This window comes from Bos grunniens, chromosome 7 (assembly GCF_055505025.1).
Source record: "Bos grunniens cultivar Pamir isolate PY7600 chromosome 7, Bosgru_T2T1.0, whole genome shotgun sequence".
NCBI classification, from domain to species: domain Eukaryota; kingdom Metazoa; phylum Chordata; class Mammalia; order Artiodactyla; family Bovidae; genus Bos; species Bos grunniens.
The window spans coordinates 20,787,585-20,808,778 of record NC_141171.1 but is presented as its reverse complement, the minus strand read 5'-3'; the positions used below and the strand labels follow the sequence as shown (position 1 = coordinate 20,808,778).

The window sequence follows — 21,194 nt, the reverse complement described above, 5'->3', positions numbered from 1 at the left end:
TTCTGATAAATACATTTATTTCCCCAAGGTCCTCCTGTGTATCTGGCCCCACATTCAGCAGGGGAGGACACGAGGGGTCAGCCAGAGCATGGATGAGATTTAGGGCTCATGGTAGGAGTAGGGGGGAGGTTCGGAATGACCCTCCCCTGGGAGTCAGGCCAGGGATGCAGGAAGAAGGGGGTCTCAGTAGACCACCTCATACACAGTGGCCTTCTTGTCGCCAGAGCCTGTCACGATGTACTTGTTGTTCCCGGAGATGTCACAACTGAGCACGGAGGAGGACTCCTTGGACTGTGGACAGGAGAGGGCGGGGGAGGGGAGAGTGAGGCGCGGCCAAGGCCAGCACGGTCTGGCTCGTGCTCCTGACCACCTGCACATTCAGAGGGAAGACACAAGGCAACTGGGGCAGCGCCTGTCCCCAGGGGTGAGCTATGGTCAAGGCCGGAGCTGAGACAGGACTTGGGGCCCAACACGGGGAGCCTAGCCATGAGGACAGAAGGAGGGTAACAGTTCTTCCAGAGAACAGTGATGATGCTCCTGGGAAGAGCAGGACCTCAGTTCCCTAGAACAGGAGAACCACCATCTCCTGGGAAGCTCAGAGAGGGTGTGTACCAGACATGAGGTCACACAGCACAGAAGACAGCTAAGGCTTAAAGTAGGATGACCTACACCAGCACTCTGCAAACTGTTTCTTTTTTTTTTTTTTTTTTGAACTGTTTCTTTTTTTGTCCATGCAGCTTAAGGGATCTTAGTTCCCTGACTAGGGATTGAACCTAAGCTCTGGGCAGTGAGAGCACAGAGTCCTAACCACTGGACCACCAGGGAATTCCCTCAGCAATCTACTTCTGAAAAGGGCCCAGTGGTAAATTTTCAGGCTTTTACCTGAAAGCTCATTTAAGTCCAATGAGCTCTGGCCCGTAAGTGCAAGGACGAAATCAGTCAGTGTTACATCATCTACTATTTTTTTTCCCCTAACAACCCTTTAAAAAATGTAAAAACTGTTCCTCATCGAGCAGGATGGCTCTAAGAAAGATGCCAGAGTAAGTGTTGTGGAGGATGGAGAGAAATCGGAACCCTTCCATATTGCCAGTGGGAATGAAAAATTTGGGAAAGATTCTGGCAGTTCCTCCAAAGATTAAACAACTCTCAGCAATTCCATTCCAAGATATCTGCCCAGGAGAAATGAAAACAAGCATGCACAGGAGAATGTACATGAATGTTCACAGCAGCGCAATTCACAGCAGCCCAGAAGTGGAGACAACCCTAGTACCCACCAACAGGTGATGGATGAACACAGTATGGCCCATCCACACAGTAGAATATTAGCCTCTATATATTCCTTAAAACAGAAGGAAGCTCTGACACCTGCTACATCATGGATGGACCTTGGGGATGTGATGCTCAGTGAGAGAAGCGAGACACAGAAGAATAAATTTTGTGTGATCCCACTTACATGAGTCATCAAATCCACAGAGACAGGAAGTAGATGGTGGGGCCAGGGGATGGGAAGTCAGTGTCTCATGGGGACAGAGTTTCAGTATGGGAAGATGAGAAAGTTCTGGAGATGATGGTAGGGATGGTTGTAGGACAGTGTGGATGTACTTAATGCCACTGAGCCCTGCATGTAAAAATGGTCGAGATGGTGAATTTTATATGGATTTATCACAACACTTCCCTGGTGGCTCAGATGGTAAAGCGTCTGCCTACAATGCGGGAGACCTGGGTTCAATCCCTGGGTCAGGAAGATCCCTTAGAGAAGGAAATGGCAACCCACTCCAGTATTCTTGCCTGGAAAATCCCATGGACGGAGGAGCCTGGTAGACTACAGTCCATGGGGTTGCAGAGTCGGACATGACTGAGCAACTTCACTTCACTTCACAACTAATAACACAGTTTGTGCACAGATGTGGCCTTCAGGCTGACCGCCTGCTTTAGTAGCTCCAGGCTGTTGAGGACGCTCCCCTGTTCAACCCCCACCCCTCTCTGGGTCCTGGGGCACCTGGCGTCCTGCAGTGGTGGTGGTGGGGGGCGGAAACCTCAGACATGCAGTACCTGGAAGATGCTGGCCCCGTACGGCGTCCTCCAGGCGTTGAGCAGGTTGTCCTTCCCCGTGCTCACGAACCACCGCCCTGAGGGAGGAGGGTGAGGAGTTCAGGAGCGAGGTGGACTGGAAGAAGCCAGGGCTAGGGGTGGCGGACAGAGACAGAGCAACCTGGTCTGCCTCTCCCTCCCCTTCCTGCACCTCTGCCCTCCCCTGGTGGACAGGAAGCCCCTTTGCTGAGGCTCCAGCCTTACCCCCGAGTGCCAGACAGTGAACCCAAGGTCCCAAAGAGCTCCAACTGACCTTCAAGAAGGGGGAGCCCCAAGAGAGGCTGGCCAGATAAAAATAGGGTGCCCAGGGAGTTCCCTACTTGTCCAGTGGTTAGACCGTGCTTTCACTGCTGAGGGACCAGGTTCAATCCCTGCTCGGGGAACTAAAATCCCAAAAGCTATGTGGCGTGGCCAAAATGCAGGGAAAGAAGCAAAACAAAAAGAAAAACCAGGGTGCTCAGTTACATTTGAACCTAAGATCAACCACGCATCATTTTTAGTACAGGTAGGTCCCAAATAGTTCATTATCTATTTTTTAACACATATTTATTTATTTGGCTGTGCCAGGTCTTAGTTAGGGCATGTGGGATCTAGTTCCCGGACCAGGGATTAAACCCAGGCTCCCTGTATTGGAAGCCACTGGGCCACCAGGGAAGTCCCTCTGTTTGTTTTTTTTAAGTATATGTAAGTTCCATGAACTACTTGGGATATATCAATACTGAAAACAACAAAAAAATTAGTGTAAGTATATCCCATGCAATATTTGAGATCTATCTGCACTAAAATAGTATAAATTATAGCTCATGCATTTTGGGGATATACTTATGCTAATAAATTATGTGCTGTTTAGTGTACAAGTATATCCCACAAGGTGCTTGAGACATGCTAACAAATTCTTTGTCCATTAGAGCAGTGATCCCCAACCTTTTTGGCACGAGGGACCGGTTTCATGGAAGACAATTTTTCCATGGGGAACAAGATAAGAGGGGGTGGCTTCAGGGTGATTCCAGCGCATGACATTTATTGTGCACTATTCCTATTATTGGAGAAGGCAATGGCACCCCACTCCAGTACTGTTGCCTGGAGAATCCCATGGACGGAGAAGCCTGGTAGGCTGCAGTCCATGGGGTCGCTAAGAGTTGGACACGACTGAGCCACTTCACTTTCACTTTCCACTTTCATGCATTAGAGAAGGAAATGGCAACCCACTCCAGTGTTCTTGCCTGGAGAATCCCAGGGACAGGGGAGCCTGGTGGCTGCCGTCTATGGGGTCACACAGAGTCAGACACGACTGAAGCGACTTAGCAGCAGCAGCATTCCTATTATTATTACATCGGCTCTACCTTAGATCATCAGGCAATAGATCCCGAGGTTTGGGACCTCTAGTTAGAGTATGTCCCATGCAGTAGGGACATACTTCTATTAAGCAGTGATGTGCTGTTTATCTAAGATGCAAATGTAATCGGGCATCCTCGTTTTCTGTTGTGAGTTTTTGTCGTCGTTATGTTTTGGCAACCCTGCCCCAGCGCCCCAGCTCCCAGAGGCCCCACCCAAGCCCCAGAGACGCACCACAGGAGGCGAACTTGAGGGACAGAACGCAGCTCTCGTGGAGATGCAGCTGGTATTTCTCGGGCTTCCGGACATGTAGGAGCTCCACACTACTGCTCTCCATGCCAACGGCCAGCCAGTCCTGGTTAGGGCAGTGGCCCAGGGAAAAAATCTAGGGGTGAAGAGAGGAGACAGAAAACCCCTTGGCATGTGGTGGGGGGTGCCCAGAGCTTGGGGGGCCCGGGGAGGAAGGGAGCGGTCCAACGTTCTGCCACTGCAGCTCCTGCATGGAGAGGCAGCTGGCCCTGGGCCTGGAGCAGAGCGCAGCAGGCAACTGCGTGTCGAATCATTAATATTAATCAGAATTACATGGAGCCCCGGGGCCTCACATCCATTATCTTCTCTGAACGCACAACAGCTCTGGGAGGGAGGGAGGGAAGGGGTGAAGCCAGCGAGCACCGCAGCTCCCCTTGAGCAGATGGTGGAAGGGAAGCTGAGGCCATGTCCAGCTCAAGGTCACAGAGCAAGTCCGAGAAAGACCAGGCCTCCCGACACCCAGCCTGGAACGTTCCCTACTTGCCAACACCTCTTTTTACTTTGATTTGAAAGGATGCAGTGGCCTCGTTGGTCTGTGCGCCACGTCAAGCACAGCACAGAGAGCAGTAAGGCCCTCTTCACTCCTAAGCCTTTCTAAGTCTTCCTGATAAATGAGACACATGTGGAAAGAACCATACATTCACAACAGAGAGAAGAGTAGAAGGTTTTGCATGTTCCCGGCCATATAGAAGCATCCCTGTATAAAGAAGAGGGTGGGCTGGGGGGATGGGAGATATTCACCATGGGATCACCAGATATGAAGCCACCCATCTAAGTGTTGGGGACAGGGGATGGACAACTGTATCCACCTGCACTCCTGATGTCCTTATCAAAGGAAACTTTAAACAGAAGGTAAAATGAGTTTGGAAGCTAGTTCCCAGCAGGCTTCAAGGAGACAAATTGTTGATGGGTTTTGAAGGATGGGTAGGAGTTTACCAGTTGGAGGAAGGAAGGGAAAGGCAGGTCAGTCAGAGGGAACAATAAGTGGGAAGATCTCGAGGGGTCACAGGGCACGGTGTGTGTAAGACTAGAGCACAAAGGCCTTAAAAAAACATGCCGAGGAGCTCACAACCTGCCCCCAAAGCAGCAGGAGACAGGATCTGAGTCCAAGGTACCTGAAGACTTGTCCTTGGCTCAGCCCCTGAAGGCTCAGCCCCGGGAGCCCCATGATTCTGTCCAGCTCCTTTACTACATCCTTCAGTCTCGATTTTCAGAGCACCCCTAACAGAGACCTCTCTGTGTCCAGCTCCTACATCAGCTTCTATCTATCCCCTGGGATCAGCAGCTTCTCCGTGATGAGTCCTGGGGTGGGGGTAGGTCAGGAGCTCTCAGTAGGGTCAAGAGGTTGAAGGCTGGGAGGAGAAACCGCTACACAGAAGACAAAGGAACAGGGGAATGGCTTGGCAGGATCATCTAGGAAGATGATCTGAGGGTCTTAGTAGCCTCACAGCTTGGTATGAATCATCTCCTTTGTGTTTCCCTGTGTCTGTCTTTGAAGGACTGATTAAAGAGGAATGACTGTGGATGTGTCTCAAGGACAAGAAAGATGGACACAGAGGGTAGGTGTTTGGTCCTGTCTGGCGTCTGGGTGCCTCAGGGGGAGAGGAAGGGAGGCTGGCTTCCTGGAGCTTGTGTCCCACTTCTGCCAGACCCTGTGTGGCACCTGGGAGCTGAAGTCATGCTGCTGCAGCTGGCGCCCCTCCCGCAGGTCCCAGCAGCGCACGGTGTTGTCCAGGCCCCCTGTCCAGAGCCGAGTGCCATAATCCGAAATGTCGATGCAGCTGGCCCCATCCGTGTGGCCCTGGAACTGCCTGGAGAAAGGAGGGCCCAAGTGTCAACCCTGGAGGTGGTGCTGCTTTAGCGTCTTCCCAGGCAGCACCAACAGAAGAGGGCAGGAGCTTGCCCGAGGTCACAGGGCACCGGCCACCCACCTGACCATGGTCTGGTTCTGCAGGTCCCAGACCACGATGTTGCCATCGCTGCAGCAGGAGAAGCAGACCTTGGCGTCAGGACTGACGGCCAGGGCATAGCAGGCGGGCGCTGAGGAGGTCAGCTCTGCCTTGATGCGAGGAGTGGGTGCCGCCAGGTCCCAGATGGACAAGGTGCTGGCTTCACCGCCCACAATCAGACTCCGGCCGTCAGGCAGCAACTTGCAAGAACGAATGTAGTTGTCCCGGTTCTGGGAGGGGAGAGAAACGAGGACAGTAGGTGGGACCTCCAGCCAAGCCTGCAGGAACCCAGCTGAAGAAATCATCCCACTGGTCTATAAGCTCTGCCCCTGGTTGGCCCTTGAATTCCACCCATTGGCCCATAAACCCCATCCCTGTTGGGCTATAATCACCTGTCGGTGCCCTAAGAGCTCTGCCCCTAACTGGCCAAAAGCCCAACCCTGGTTGGCTTATAAACTCCACCCATTGACCTATAGCGCCACCCCTAGGTGGCCTATAAGCCCTGCCCCTCTGGCCTGCAAGGTCCCCATCCCTTGTCTGCAGGCCCCGCCCCATGTGTCTACAGGCCCTGCCTCGTGTATCTGCAGGCCCCGCCCCACCCTCACCAGGCAGTCCAGCTGGGCCACTGGCATCTTGGCGCCGGGCTGGCCCACGTCCCACACCTTCACGCAGCCCTTGCCACCCGTGTACACGTGCTGTGTGGAGCCGCTGATGGTGACTGCGCAGACCACCTCGCCGTGCGCCAGCGTGTGCAGCTGCCGCGCGTGCCGTGGGATGCCCGCGCCTACCAGTGCATCGGAAGGGAAGGGCACCGGCTGCATCTGCCCGTCCGCAGACACGTGGAAGGAGTAGGCCCTGGACGGGAGGTGGGGCATGAGGCACAAGGAGCCGGGACACTCCTTACCCTCAACCCCCAGGGCAGGGAGGGGTCTTCCCCTGCCTGTGCCTCCATGTGTTTAGGGACAGGGCCCCAGGATCAAAGGTTGACGTGGCATGGTCAGCGCGATACAAAAGAGGAAGTGGTCCGGCTGTGGGCTGGCGCGTGGGAAGCAAGCACTTAGTAGGAGTTGGTGAAACAGAAGATCCAGGAAGATGCCTTGTGAATTTCAGACAACACAGTCCAATAGCAGCCACACAGGGCCAGTTAAATTTAAAGAAATGTAAAATTTCAGTTCCTCAGTTGCAGTGACCACATTTGAAGTGCTCAATAGCCACAGATGGCAGATGGCTCTCAGATCAGACAGCCCTAAGTATAGAATGTTCTCCTCATGGCAAAAAGTTCTACCGATCTTGGGGCCAGCTCATTCTCTGGGGTGGGATGCATTATTGGGTATGGAGCAGCATCCTTGGGTCCCATGCTTCTAGAGGCTAGAAGCATTGGGGTGTGACAACCAAACATATCACCAGACTTCACCAAATGTCCTGGGGGAGGGGCAGCACAAAATCTATGCCCTGCTGAGAACCCCTGTCTAGATCTTGCTTGTTACATATCTCTTTATCCAGACAGCAACTCTGGGAGCCCCAATTATCTTACAGAAGAGACTTTTGCGACAGGCAGAGGGAGAGCCCAATCCCCACCCCACTATATAAGCACCTCAGAGGAGGCAGGGAGTGCCACCCTGGTACTCACGGCTTTCCCCCAGGGATGGTGGGCAGGGAGGAAGAGATGGATGACCCTCGGAGATGTGGGTGAGACTCAAATGCCATCTGCCAAAACACCAATGGGGGTGTCATGGGGAGGGTGACTAAAACCCGTGTCTGCCTCTCCCGCACTCACTTGCCACATCCCTCTATGTTTATCAGAGGACCCCTCCCCACCAATTTGTTTATCAGCCCCTCCCCAAAAAGGGAAGGTGCCCTCTTCTCTACCTATCATACAGATGGGAAAGTGCAGGCTTTCACATGAGGGAACCCCAAGTTCTCTAGCTGGAGAATCCTAGCACCCCAGAGTTGGAGGGATCCTGATGAATCTCCTGTCCAATGCTCAGAACAGGGGTCAGCAGACCATGGCCCCCTGCTTGTATTTGTACATAAAGTTTTATTGGCACACACAGCCATACCCATTCCTGTATTTTTGTCTAGGATGGTTTTGAGCTATGAAAGCAGAGTCAGGTAGTTGTGATAGGAACCAACTGGTCTGCCAAGCCAAAAATGCTCACTATCTGGCCCTTTACAGAAAACATTGCTGACCTCTGTTTTAGAGAGTCACTTGCAAGTGCCCATCCAGCCTCTGGCCTGGGATAACTCTAGTGACAGACATTTTATTCCCTCTGGAGGCATCTACACCCACTTCAGGATGGCTCACTCTAGCCAGCATGCACCCCAGTACTGGGGCCCACATAGACCTTGTCTCCTCCCCTTGCTGCAGCTCAGGGCTCTCATGCCTCTCCTTTAGCTCCTCCTCATGGATATCACTTCTGTCCTCTCCCTGGGCTAGTTCTTTCTCTGCAATCTATCATAATCATTGAAGTCCCTCAAAAATCAGGGCAAACTACTATACACCATCTGCCAGAGGCTGAAGGGGACCCTCACATTCCATGTCTGGGGTTTTGTTTCTCTTAATGCAGCATGATCACAGTTGTCTTTTCCATAGTCACAGGTGCTTATCTGTACTAAGCTTGTGGGGCTACTGAGACCGTCAGATCATCTTCTCACATGCACTCACCAAGTCAGGACGCCCCTCACTTTCCCCATTCCCTGGTCTTTCTACGTGTAACTGGTTTCTCCTCCCAGCCCCCAGCCTCTGGGTCCTGCTGACACCTGGCATCTCTCACCCTGAGGACTCACCATGGGAGAGCGTCCGTACACCACAGAGCCGCTGGCCTGGGGGGACAGGTGGAGGCTGACGTAGGAGCTGGGCACGGAGAGGTCCCCGTTAAGGACACTGTGGGAGCCCAGGCTGAAGGATGTGCTGAAGGGACTGGACAGGGTCAGGGAACTCCTCAGGGCTGAGTAAGAAGAGACAAAGACAGGTTTTCAAACATGTTGGGCTCAGGTCCAACTGCCTTAGGGGAGTTCCAAGGCTCTCATGTTCTAGCACAGCATCCAGCATACCCTGTCCTATCTCTAGACACTTAACAGATGCTGTTCACTCTGGCCAACAAGCCTTTCCCTTTCCTTTTTCAGTTACTGAACTCCTACTCACCCTTCAAAACCCAGACTCAATTGTCCAGCAACATCTCAGGAACATACTCAAACCTCCCCCACTCTACCCCTAACCTCCAACCTTGCCCGTCTTGAGTCCCTCCCTCTACCCCAACCCCCATAATAATGATGGGGAAAGTGAAGCTCAGAGAAGTCAGGTCACTTGCCCAAAGTCACACAGCCAGTAAGTGTCCAAAGCTGACCTCAAATGCAAGCATGTGTAACTCCAAAACTTGTCTTTCTAGGGTACTGGAGCCCCCAAGAAAGTTACTTCCCCTCTCTGGGCCTCAGCTGACCCCTGCCACCATCAAGCCAAGACAATGAAGAAACAAGAGGCCCAGCGTGAGGCAGTGTCTAGCTCAGAGTCATGGAAAGTGCAAGGTAATGCCAGGGCTGTAAGCCAGACCTCCTGCCTCCCCACCCCCATTGTCAAGAGCTCCCCAGCAGGGAGCAGGGACTTACCAATACTGTCTGTGGAAGGGGCAGGCTTGGCTGCTAGCTGGCGGAGGTGACTGACCGAGCTGGGCCCAGGGGTGGATGCGTCCTGGGGCGGGGAGGAGTCGCAGGATTTGGAGGCAGGAGTGCTGGCTGGAAGATCGTTCTGGGGGAAAGGGCAAGACTGAACACCACCAGACACCTGGTGCCTTGCAGCCCAAGGATCTGGGTGGAAGGTGAGAGCAGGTACACTTGGGGCAGACCAGGGCTCATGGCAGGTATACACAGACACCTGGGGACAGGCCCCACAGGTGACCCCCTGAGCACAGGGCCCATGTGAGCATCCGTGCACATCCGAATGCCAGATGGACATCTGAGCATCGGCCCTCGGGGTGCACACACAGGAACCCACACAGTCTTGGGAGAATCGCACGTGTGTGATAAGGTATACGATGCAGCCACAGGGTAAAAAAGGCGGTGAACATTCACACACTTGGGGCAAGTTGGGCCCGTGGGGATCATGAGAGAAGGCAGTACACAGACTTAGAGAGTGTTACATCCTTTAGGGTAGAGGACCAAACTCTAGGATGGGCTCTGCAAGCAGGAGACCACAGCATGTTCCCAAGGCAAGACCCTAGTACTGCTGGTCACCCACTTGCTCCCCATGAGGAGGGGATGTCTCCCACTGCTGTCCCTCCCCATGGGGACCCTGGAAGAGAGGGGAAGCTGAACCTCCATGTAGGAATAAGCTCCATCTCAGCTTTCTGTCATCGCTTTCTTTGCCTTTCAAGAAACTTCACATCCTCATCTTGTGTGGGCTGCACCCTATCTTTCCTTCACAGGATCACACGTTTTGTGACAACCACATTCACACACCCATGGCAGGGAGTAGTTGGGGCCAACATGGGGACAGGGGGGCTACTGGGGGCTTCTCCATTAAAACAGCACTGCCCCTCCCCCTCTGCATCTCCTTGGCATGGGAAGAGGGCACAGGAGATGCCATGGGAGCCCCAACCTTGGCAGTTGCCATAGCAACCTGCTGGGAGGGGAAGCCTAGAAACCGACAGTCTCCCTGGTAAGTGCAGGGCAGGGGTCTGGGGAAGAATTGGGGGCAGGGACAAATCGAGCTGAATTGAGAATGCCCGGGGGGGTTGGGAGGGTGGGGGAGTGCTTTCAGGTGGTCCCCTACACCAGGCATCAAACATCAGGAGAAGCAAGGAGAAAGTTTTTCTGGTATGAATCATCTTTCCTTACAGTTGGGGCTGGTGTGTGTGTCCCCAAGGCCTTAACACTCCCAGGGCTGGAGTCAGCCTGGCCAGTTGCCAATTCTATAGTTTCACTCACTGTGTTTATTTTCACTGACTTCCTATCTATTGCTAGAGACACTTGTTTTCCACATAAGATGGTGAGTTATCTTTTAATATTATTTACAAAGTTGCGGAATGAGTCCACTTAGGAAAAATTACTGGGCTAAGGCAGAGGTGGATTTTTAGGGACATAATAATCAGGAAGGGAATGCTGGAGCACACCAGCCTGGCTCATTTCTCTCATCCCACATCTAACACGGCAGTCTGTTTTCAGGTCCCTGGGATGAATAAAATGAGTTTCAAGGCCCCCCCCCGCCACTTACCAGGACGAGTTCCTTGGCTCTGGGGAGCGGTGAGCCAAGGCTGGAGGCCAAGGAGGCTGGACTGTCCACAAGGTCCCGACGAGCAGGGATGCAGGTAGGTGCCTTTCCACATGGGGTGGTTGCTGGGCTGGGGGGCTCGGAGGGTTGGTCCTGGGTTTGAGGAGGTGACGATGAATGGGGAGGGCACTGAAGTGGCAGAGGAAGGAGAGCTCCTCTCTATACCCTACCTGTGTCCCACCCCGACCTCTAGAATGGACATCTAGGACCCACCTTGGGAGGATTATGAAACCTCCCTGTGCCTCAGTTGATTCATCTGTACAATGGGTTTAAGGACATAAGCTACACAGAGCAACAACTCTATATGGGCTTAGTTTTGTTTCCCCCCATCGAATAGATGAGGAAAAGTGAGGCCAAGGAAGGGGTGTCACTGCCCTGAAGTCACGCAGAGAACCAGGGCATGAAGCCACTTCCATTGCCTGCCTCTGGGTTTCTCTGGGCTTCAGTTTCCCCACCTATGCTATGGACAGGAGGTCAGCCTGGGATGTCCTGGTTTTCCCTACTGCCCCTGGCCCCATAGCATCCCCATCCCAGCCATCCCACAGAGAGGGGAACACAAGGCCCCCCAACTCTCCCAGATAACCCACTGCCTGCTCTGCGCCCAGATCAGACCTGAGGTCAGAGCGGGAAGAGCCTGGACCCTGACTCACCTCGTCCACCACCAGGTTGTAATCGCTCTTGTCCTCGTCACTTTCCTGGGGGGACACGGGGGGAAGAGAGCTCACCCTGGCCCTACCCCTGCCTCCACACCCCCTTACATCTCCTTGGGAGGGTCTGATTGGGATTCTGGGGCTTGTTTCATTTGTTCAAGTACAAAGGAGGCCAGTGGGGGAAATCTCTCAAGGGAGAAGAATGGAGAAGATGAATATGAGCACCCAAGAGGTGCTGTGTGGCCTCAGTTTACCACTCTGTGCAGTGGGGTGAGAGCCAGAGGCCAGGAGCCTTACCTCCTTACCTCCTTCCCAGCTCTCGACCCACAGAGGCAATCAACCTCTCAGGCTGGTCGGCCTCACCCCACCCCCATCTGCCCACCCAAGTCCATGCGCGCCTCCCCCTCTACTCACATAAGGTCCTGACAGATCCTTCTCCTCAGCTCTCTGCTTTCCATTTCCACCCAGGCCACTGGGCCGCTCCTCTTCCACCACACTCTCCGGGGGTGAGGGAGACACACTCTGCAGAGCCACATGGGCCAGGTGGGAGAAAGAGTCAGAGCCCTGAGCCCAAGACTGGGTCCTGGCCCAGCCAGAACCGAGAAGCCTCATCACTGTTATTAGGATCTGTGCCCCAAGCTTCTCATCTGGAAAAAAGGACCTTCCAAGGGCCGATTCAGTGGAATTGTGACAATCACAAATGTCCCCAGATATCACCCAAGGGCCTCTGGGGGGCACCCATGCAAACTGAAATAAGCTCTGAGTGCAAAATGCATTCGGAGCTTGGAGACAGAAAAGATCCCATTAAGACTGTTTTATGTTGTGCATTTGGGTTCTGAGGGAGGCATGAGCCAACCTTGCAGGTCTCTTTGCATGGCCCTGCAATAAACCTTTCTCTGCTCAAAAACAAAAAAAAAACCAAAACAACCTTTTATGTTGATTACAGGTTGAAATATTGTGGATGCATTGTGTTAAATAAAATTTACTGTTGAAATTCATTTCACCTGCTTGACTTTCCTAATGTGGCTACTGGAAAATTCATAGTGATGTTTACAGAAAGTTAAATGTGTGATTGAAAATGCATGGGAACACACACACACTCGAGTGCGTGTAAAACCATGAAGTGGGAATAAGCCCTGTGGGGTGCACCCATGTCCATTTTCTGACTGTGACACTGTATTTTAGTTCTGAAAGATGTTATCACTGGGTGAGGGGTACAAGGGACCTCCTTGTACATTTCTTTGCAACCTCCCTGCACATCTGTAATGATTTCAAAACTAAACAATTTTTAAAAACTACCTACAGGGCTCACGTGATATTTCTGTTGTGCAGCCCTCTTGTAGATGATAAAAATGGAGAGGATGAGGGATAAATTAATGACAGAGGAATGGATGGAATGCTACCCAGGCATGCATTCATTTATTCTATTGCAAAAATTGCTAGAGATGGAAAATTTGAAATAAATAAAACTCTAGTCTTATGGGCAGCCCCCTACCCCCCCCCCAAAAAAGGCTACACAGTGTGAAAGCGGGATGTGGTCTCCTTCTGAGGCCCTAACAGCTCAGAACAAGCAGCTTCAGCCACATGTGAATACAAAGCAAATGTTAGGTAAGAGGGCAAGTCCCCGGAGCCCCTCAACTTACCCTGCTAGGGACTCTCTCCACTGGCAGGCGGGGGTGAGGTAAAGAGAGAGAAAGGAAAAGAAGTGGGGGGTTATATCCCATGGTGCTAGAGTGCTCAGCCGTCCACAGCACATAAAGCCCTCTTCCCAACTCAGAAACTCCCTCCTCCTTCTAACACCCTGGCAAGGAGTGGACTATCCCTTCCCTGCACCATTCAGATAGATGCCCAGAGAGGTTTATAACTTGCCCAAAGACACATAGCCCATGGAGAACAGAATTGAACCTGCAACTCTGCAGCCCCCTCCGTTCCCTCACATTTATTTTTTTATTTTATTTATTATTTCTTTTAAGGCTGTGCTGGGTTTTCGCTGCTGTGTGGGCTACTCTCTAGTTGAGTTACGCGAGCTTCTCATTGCAGTGGCTTCTTCTTGTGGAGCACGGGCTCTAAGGAGCGCAGGCTTCAGTAGTTGTGGCTCCTTGGCTCTAGAGCACAGGTTCAATTATTGTGGCACACAGGCTTAGTTGCTGCACAGCACGTGGTATCATCCTGGACCAGGGATTGATCCCGTGTCTCCTGCATTAGCAGGCAGCTTCTTTACCACTGAGCCACCTGGGAAATCCCATCCCTCTCATTTAGATGAGTTTAGTGGTCCTGCTACCCTCTCCCCACTCCCCCAGCCCCTTCCATCGGGGATGTCCACTCACCTCTGGACCCCTCCGCCTCCACGCCTGCCCGCTCCTCCTTGGTGACTGCGGCCAGCTGAGCCTGGGCAGCCAGGGCTCCCGACAGGGCCAGCAGCCCCGTGGCACTGCTGCCCACCAGCCCCGCTGGGCGAGGGGTGAGGGGCACAGGGGGGGCGTGGTGGGCCAGTGGCTGGAGCTGCTGCTGCTGGAGAGGAGGGGGGTGGGCCAGGGGCGGGCGGGGGCGGGCCCTGGGAGCCCCCGCTTCCCCTAGCCGAAGCCGGAGAGGCTGTGTCTGGGCAGACAGGGCCTGCCTTGGGGTCTCCAAGGCTACCGGAGCCCAGGTCAGCTAGCTGCCCACCCAGCACCCCCAGCTTCACCACCAAGGGCGGGGTGGGCGCCAGATGACTCACCCCAATGAGGCTGTTCAGCTCCCCGACTGTCACCTGCTTGGCCCGCTCCACGGCCTGCAGGACCTGCTGTTGGTGCTGGAGGTAGGGGTGGGGTCAGGGACACTCAGGAGAGCACCCTTATCTGATCAGAGACCCTACCTTTCAGACAACACCCTCTGGGACCCCCCCTTTATTTATCAGTCACACCCTGCAGGCATATGGGATCTTAGTTCCCTGACCAGGAATCCAACCCGCGCCCCCTCCAGTGGGAGCACTGGACCATCAGGAAAGCACCCGCCCCTCTTCTTCTCTCACTTGCTCTATTTTCTTTCTCTCCTTTCAAAATCAGGAAACAAACAAAGCAATGCAGTGCAGTTCAAACCAATACTTAGAAAGCGGAGTTTATACATCAGAGTCCCCGCCTTCGGCACTGCTGACGTCGTGGCTGGGTCACCCTGTATGGGGACCGTCCTGGACACTGTGGTGTGTGGAGCCCCGTCCCTGCCCCCAACACTCACTGGATGCCAGAAACACCCCCAGTAGTGACAAGCACAAAGGTCCCCACCATCACCCAGTGTCCCCTGAGGACAGAATCACCGCCAGTAAAGAACCACTGTACAAATAAGCAGCCATGGACCAATCACCCAGGTCACAAAATACAAACTGGCAGTCTCTAAAGGCCCCCCATGCACCCCACCCTCATCCCGCCCTCCTTCCTTCCTTCCTCTCCCCTCTTTCACACAGTGATAAAACATCCTCAACTGCACTGTTGGATACAGAAGCCATTTGCAGCCACTGAGCACTTGAAATGTGGCTGGTGCAACTGAGGAACGAGATGCCTCCTTTAATCAATTTGACAGAAATTTACATATTAATTTAATGTAATATATTATAAAAGAAATAAAAATTAATACAGATGTAAATGGCCACACATAGCTAGTGGCTCCTATGTTCTCTCTAAGGCCACTTTTGCACCCAAACTACCCAGGATGGAGATTGGGGCTGTTCCCACTAAGGAGGTGTCAGGATACTGATGGGGTGTCCTGTATGGGGCACACCTGAAAGGGTGTGTCCAGGCCAGGGGTTGGTATGTTTTGACTGCAAAGGGCCAGAGAGTCAATAATTTTGGTTTTGTAGGCCAGAGGGTCTCTATGGAAACTACTCAGCTCTGCCATTTTATGGTGAAAGCTGCCATAGACAATAAGAACATGAATGGGCATGGCTGTGTGCCAATAAAACTTTATTTACAAAACAAGGGAAGGGCCAGTGATTTAGCCCTCAGGTTGTTGTATGCTGACTTCTGGTCTAGAAGCATGGAATTTCCTGGGACACATGTGTGTCTTAATTCACTCTTTCCCGAAGTCCTTTTACCCCATTTCCTACTATAGTTTGGCCTCTGTCACGTTGGGCCACCTTGTTCAGACACCATCTCTAAATCCGAGACCAGACAGAATGAATCTCACTCCATCTCAAGAGCCCAGAAACCTTGATGGGGTTTTGATGGGGTCCAAACCAAAAGGAGCATCTTCCCCTTTTGTGGTCTCCAACACAGTAAGGGCCCCCTGTGTAGCCACCTTGTGTCAGAATCTGTCCTCTCATCTCTCTGGAGATAGAATGTTCCAGATGGAAGCAGGAATGGGGGTTGCAAAGGTCCCGAAGAGCTTAGGGCATTTGCACAAGGGCTAACTTTATTTTTTAAGTTTCAATGAAGTGCTCACACTCTCTTGCCTTATCTGTCCCTTTCCACATTTTTGTATTATTGTGATTACAAGTACATAAGAGTTACCCTTTAACCATGTTTAAGTGGCATTAAGCATATTCACATTGTCCTGCAACCATTCCCACAATCATCTCCAGAGCTTTTTCATCTTCCCAAATGGAAACTCTGTCCCCATGAAGTATTGACTCCCTGTTCCCTCCCCCAGCCCTTGGCCCCACCACCTACTTCCTGTCTCTGTGGATCTGACTCCTCCAGGGACCTCCTGTGAATGGAATCACATAGTATATGTCCTTTTGGGACTGGCTGATTTCCATCAGCATAATGTAGGGACTAAGTACCAGGGACAGACTTTTATTAGGTGTTTACTAAACACCAGCATCATCTTCACCACCTTGTATGTAGCCGCTGTTCTAAATTTTATGACGGAGGCACAGAGAGGGCAAGCCACTAGTCCAAGGCCACGTGGCCAGGATTTGGACCGAGGCAGCCTGGCTGCAGGTTTGAGCACCAACCCCCTTCCCTCTCAGCCAACACCTGCCTCCATCCCGAAAGTCCCAGCCCAGCCAGTGCCTAGACCCCCAGGCCAAATCCTTCTTCCAGTTCCCCTCCCCCACCCCCACGAAACCCACTTACCTCTTGAGTCAGGAAGGGGATAATCTGAGCACAGATCCCACTGAGACGCTTCACAATCTCGGCCTGGCAGGAAGCAACGGGGAGGAGGCTTGGAGGGCAGGCTGTCAATCCACAACCTCAACTCCAGGGCACAACAAGCCTTGCAAAGCTTGGGGTGAGGGGCCTATCACCCACAGGTGCAAATATGGGACACAGGCTGAGAGTCTGGCAGAGAGGCTGTTCACCTGATGTCCAGTGCAGCCTTGAGCTGGGAGACAGGACGGATATACCACCTGCCAGACCCACTCAACAGAGATTCCCAGAAAGCAGGTGCAGCCGCCCAGTGCAGACTGGGACCTACCCCCGCTCCCCCAGGAGCTTTGAGTTCAGCATAAACAGAGGGAGTGGAGCCCCCGCCTGAAGTCCCAAGTTCAAGCCCTGCCTGGACCCAGGTCTTTCCCAGGCATGGCCCCTCTCTAGGTTGCCCCTGTGCCCTGTGGCTGCAGTCAGCAGGCCATCCCAGTATACCACACTCAGGAGTGTGATGCTATAAGAAATACACATTGTAGGGGAAAGAATTTGAAAAAGAATAGCTACATGTATATGTATAGCTGTCCCTTTGCTGCATACCTGAAATTAACACAACATTGTTAATCAACTCTAACCCAAATAAAACAAAAAGTTAAAATATATGTATATACATTTGCTCTTTGCCCTGAGCTCCTACAACCCTAGGGATTTCAGAATAGCAGCAGCGAGAGGAGCATCTTTTGTCATTCACAATAAGTCCATGTCACCCACACTTGAGTGACACTTAGGGATGGAACTTCTCTCAGTCCTACCCCCAACCCCCGACCTCCAAGGAGGGGAGAGGGGCTGGGGGTGGCAGAGAGCTTCCTGGTGGGTGGATGCATGTTTGTGCTGGGAGACAGTGCCCGGTGAGGGCATAGAAGCTCCAGGCCCTTCTCCATAACCTTGTCCTGTGTATCTCTTCCATCAGGCTGTTTCTAAGTCATATCTTTTATCATAAATGGGTAATGTAAGTAAGAGCTTTCCTGAGTTCTGCGAGCCATTCTGGCAAAACATCAGACCAGGGAGTGGGTTATGGGAACTCTGATTTATAGCTGGTGGGTCAGAGGCCCAGGAGGCAGGGGCAGTCCTGTGGGGCCCTAATCCTAACCCTGAACCACTGGGGTTTGCACTGACTCTGGGTAGGTGTGTTAGGGTTGAATTGAAGCATAGGGACACCCAGCTGGTGTCAGATTTCCAGAACTGTTCTGTGTAGCGAAAACACACACATTTGGTGTCAGAGAGTGGGTTAGAAATAGTGTGGTTTTACTTGTAGGTTTCATCTGGGACCGGGGCTGGGCAGGGAGTGCCCCATAGAGGCTGAACAGAGGGGAAATATGTGAGTGGGTGGGGAAGGGGGTTTTCTGTCAGTCTGTGCTTTGCCTCTGCCTGAGTTACAGAGCTGCTGGATGCACCTGGGTGAGGCTGTGTCTTCCATCTCATACCAGGAGGGTGGACCCAGGCTCCCGGAGCTGGGATCCACCCCATAAAGAGGTCTAGTTCATGCATCCATAGGACCACACCATGCTGCAGGCAAACAAGCCCCCTCCTACCCACACCAGACCCAGCAGAACCCACAGAGACCCAGAAAAGCATGCCAAGGCAGGCTCCCTCCATGCACTCCCGGCTCACCCTCACTTCTTCCCACTCACCAGAAAGACCCTAGGCTCTGCCGATTTATTCTAATATTCTGATGGACAGAACCCAAGATTCCATCAACCTTAGAATCTCCGGGTCCCTCTCGTCCTCTTAGAAAACTTTATCTTGGGTGCATGGGTGATTCTATGATAAAATTCTCCCCTCCCCTTTAGAAACCATCAAAAAATCTTGAGATCAGCCTCAGGATCTGGGGGTTAATCTCGGGCAAATGGAGCCAATTTCAGAACCTTCAGGTATGACTCAGAACCCTGAGATCACTCTCAGACATAGAAGACAGTCTCAGAACCTTGGATCATTAGCATTAATCTTAGAACCTTCAAAACGGTATCAGAACCTAGGGGTTCCATCTCAGACCCTAAGGATCCATCTCCATATGTCAGATACATTGAGCTGAAAGGGACCTCTAAGACTGTCCGTTTGTCTCCTTCTTAGGACAGAAGTCCCTCCCCACGCTCTGTGACCTGGCTGCTGGCCTCTGCTACAAGGAAGCCTGGCCCCCGTCTGCTGCCCACATCTCTCCTGAACAAGATCTCCAGAAATTCATTTTCAAGGCTGAAATCTGGCCCCTGGTCCCAGAGGTTTCAGGATAAGACGTCTGCTCCCTGGGCCTGTGACTGCTGGAGATCTGGGTCCCTCTCATAGCTTCCAGACCCCTCTCCTCCCTACTGGACACCCTTACCCCCAACACACTGTTACCTGCTTATGCATTTCGATGTTGAGCCCGTAGGACATTTCATAGTACTGCAAAGAAAAGGCCATCTGGCAGTGTCCATCGTAGCCATGGATGTCCAACTGCACTGGGTGACTGGGTCTTCCAACAGCCCCCAGACTCAGGGCATCACAGCAGGACCCAGAGCCTCCCAGCTCCTTGGGGGCCCAGAGAGGGAGCCCAGAGGAGAAAGCAGGACTCTCTTCCCTCCATTCTCTCTAGGGGGTGGGGTAGATGAGCAGTGCCCAGAGACCCCAGCCCCTCAGAGATGCCCAGGAGGAGAGGAGGTATCCTCGATTTATTGTTCCAAGAGCTAGGAGACAGCCTGGAACCCCAAGCAGCCCATTTTACAGATGAGGGAAATTGAGGCCTACAGCCGGCTGGGGACATGTCCCAGAGGGGTACTGGAGTTGGGGTTCATGCCCGTCGTATTTCAACTCACAGACAAGCCATCTTCCCCACTGCCTCCCACCCAGTATGACGACCCCCTCACCATGACATAATGTCGCTGCATTTCTGTCTTCTCACTGGCCAACTTCTCACACTCCAGCTTGAGGCTGGGAAGGGGACGGAACATTGGGATTCCACTCTCCTTGCCCCCCAGCAGAGACACCCACGGACCCCTTCTGGGCCAGTTTCCACAGTGATGAGATTGGCTCTCCCCCATCCCACCTCCACACACCCACCCCTCAACTCCCGCTCCCAGGCCGGCCCCATCCCTTGCCAGGCTCCAAGTGTCCCAGCACTGGACGGGCTGTCCTCCTCACCTACGCTTCTACCTGGAAGCCCTCCTCTCGGCCCTGGGGTCCCTCCGTCCTCCCAGCACGCTGGTGACCCCGCCCCTCTCCCCCAGGCGAGCCCCCTGGGGAGGGGCGCCCCGGTCCCCCACCCCTTACCTGTGGTACTGAGCCTGAAGAAACTGGAATTCTTCTTTGATGCGGTCGCAGATCTCCAAGATCGAGAACTTGAAGGGCTGGCCGGACTGAAGCGGGGTCTTGGGGGGGACGCCCAGGTCTGAGTTCCTGGACGCCCGGCGCCCGCCACCTCCCCGCAGCCCGAGCCCCCACTCACCGGGTGCCTTCCCTGGGGGTACATCCTGCCGATCCAGGAGGCCCTCAGCCACGACTCCGGAGCTTGACGATCTGGGGGGGCCAGGCGAAGGCGGGGTGGGGGAGAGGCTGGGGTGGGGGGTCTGCCCGAGAAAGAAGGGGCAGCGGCGTGGGGCAGGGGACCCTGGAGTTCCCCCGCCCCCCGAGCGAGCGCGCGGTGTCGCGGGGACCAAGGGGCGCCGAGGCCCCCGCCGGGCGTGGGGCGCGCGACCGGCGCAGAAGGTCGGGCGAGCGGCGGCCGGTTTCCGAGGCGCGGGCGGCGGGCCCCGCGCGGAGCCGCCTCCCTCCGGCGGGGCTCGGCCGGGAGCCGCGGGCAGAGCCGCCTTAAGGTGGCGCCGCCGCCCCCGGCCCGCCCACCCGGCCCGCCCGCCCCGCGCGCCGCGGCCCCGGGACCACCCCCTCCCTTCCACCCGGGAGCAGCAGGGAAACTGAGGCTAGCGTCCAGCCTCGCAAAAGTCGCCACTCCCCACTCTCCCGAGGACCCAAGAGAGAAAAACCAGTTGAACACCTAGTGACCCACTGTGAGGGTAACTTGGTGCGGGGAGGACAGGAGGGGGCCAGAAATGGTCTTTCTGAGGAAATGGGCTTAGACTTAAGGATGGGGAAAACAGCCTGCCAAGCGCTGGCTGGAGAACCTGCCCGCAGGGACAGGGTCTAACCTGTAAAAACATCAGAGGAGGGTCGAGCTGGGGGGCAGAGCCAGGCCCCTCCACCCTCACTGGGCCTCGGTATTCGGTATTCTCACCTGTAAAATGGTCAAAGCAGGGGCTATTTTTCCACTACGCGCACAAGAACAGCCCTCAGCCTGCCCTGGAGGGGAGTAAACTTCCAGAGGTGGGAGTTGGGTTCCCATGGCCACACCAGTGGACCTGGCTGTCTCCCCTCTCAGACCATGAGCTCCTAGAAAACAGAGGTCCCACTGAGGACAAATATGAATCTCTGCCATCAGACTGAGATCTCCCTGAGGGTGGGGCTCCATCTCCCATTGCAGACTGCACATATCCAGTAACGTGGGAGGTGG

At 53.7% G+C, this 21,194-nt stretch overlaps 1 protein-coding gene across 3 annotated transcripts in view; it reads right to left on the bottom strand.

Moving 5' to 3' along the window:
• TLE2 (TLE family member 2, transcriptional corepressor) overlaps window positions 1-21,194 on the bottom strand; it is a 29,543-nt gene continuing 8,349 nt past the window's right edge. The window contains exons 2-21 of one of the 3 annotated variants that reach the window (XM_086410237.1): window positions 20,136-20,206; window positions 19,961-20,058; window positions 19,558-19,621; window positions 19,052-19,096; window positions 16,649-16,711; window positions 14,317-14,391; window positions 13,928-14,111; window positions 13,244-13,263; window positions 12,015-12,122; window positions 11,601-11,645; window positions 10,894-11,043; window positions 9,291-9,429; window positions 8,472-8,632; window positions 7,315-7,391; window positions 6,290-6,539; window positions 5,667-5,914; window positions 5,399-5,546; window positions 3,661-3,811; window positions 2,053-2,129; window positions 1-291 (exon numbers count right to left, since the gene is read on the bottom strand). In XM_086410237.1, the coding sequence (XP_086266363.1) occupies window positions 184-291; window positions 2,053-2,129; window positions 3,661-3,811; window positions 5,399-5,546; window positions 5,667-5,914; window positions 6,290-6,539; window positions 7,315-7,391; window positions 8,472-8,632; window positions 9,291-9,429; window positions 10,894-11,043; window positions 11,601-11,645; window positions 12,015-12,122; window positions 13,244-13,263; window positions 13,928-14,111; window positions 14,317-14,391; window positions 16,649-16,711; window positions 19,052-19,096; window positions 19,558-19,621; window positions 19,961-20,058; window positions 20,136-20,206 (2,282 nt within the window). In that variant the 3' untranslated portion in view covers window positions 1-183. Of the gene's footprint in view, window positions 292-2,052; window positions 2,130-3,660; window positions 3,812-5,398; window positions 5,547-5,666; window positions 5,915-6,289; window positions 6,540-7,314; window positions 7,392-8,471; window positions 8,633-9,290; window positions 9,430-10,893; window positions 11,044-11,600; window positions 11,646-12,014; window positions 12,123-13,243; window positions 13,264-13,927; window positions 14,112-14,316; window positions 14,392-16,648; window positions 16,712-19,051; window positions 19,097-19,557; window positions 19,622-19,960; window positions 20,059-20,135; window positions 20,477-21,194 lie in introns of those variants that run through there. The other 2 variants (XM_086410238.1, XM_086410239.1) reach the window with 2 other exon arrangements.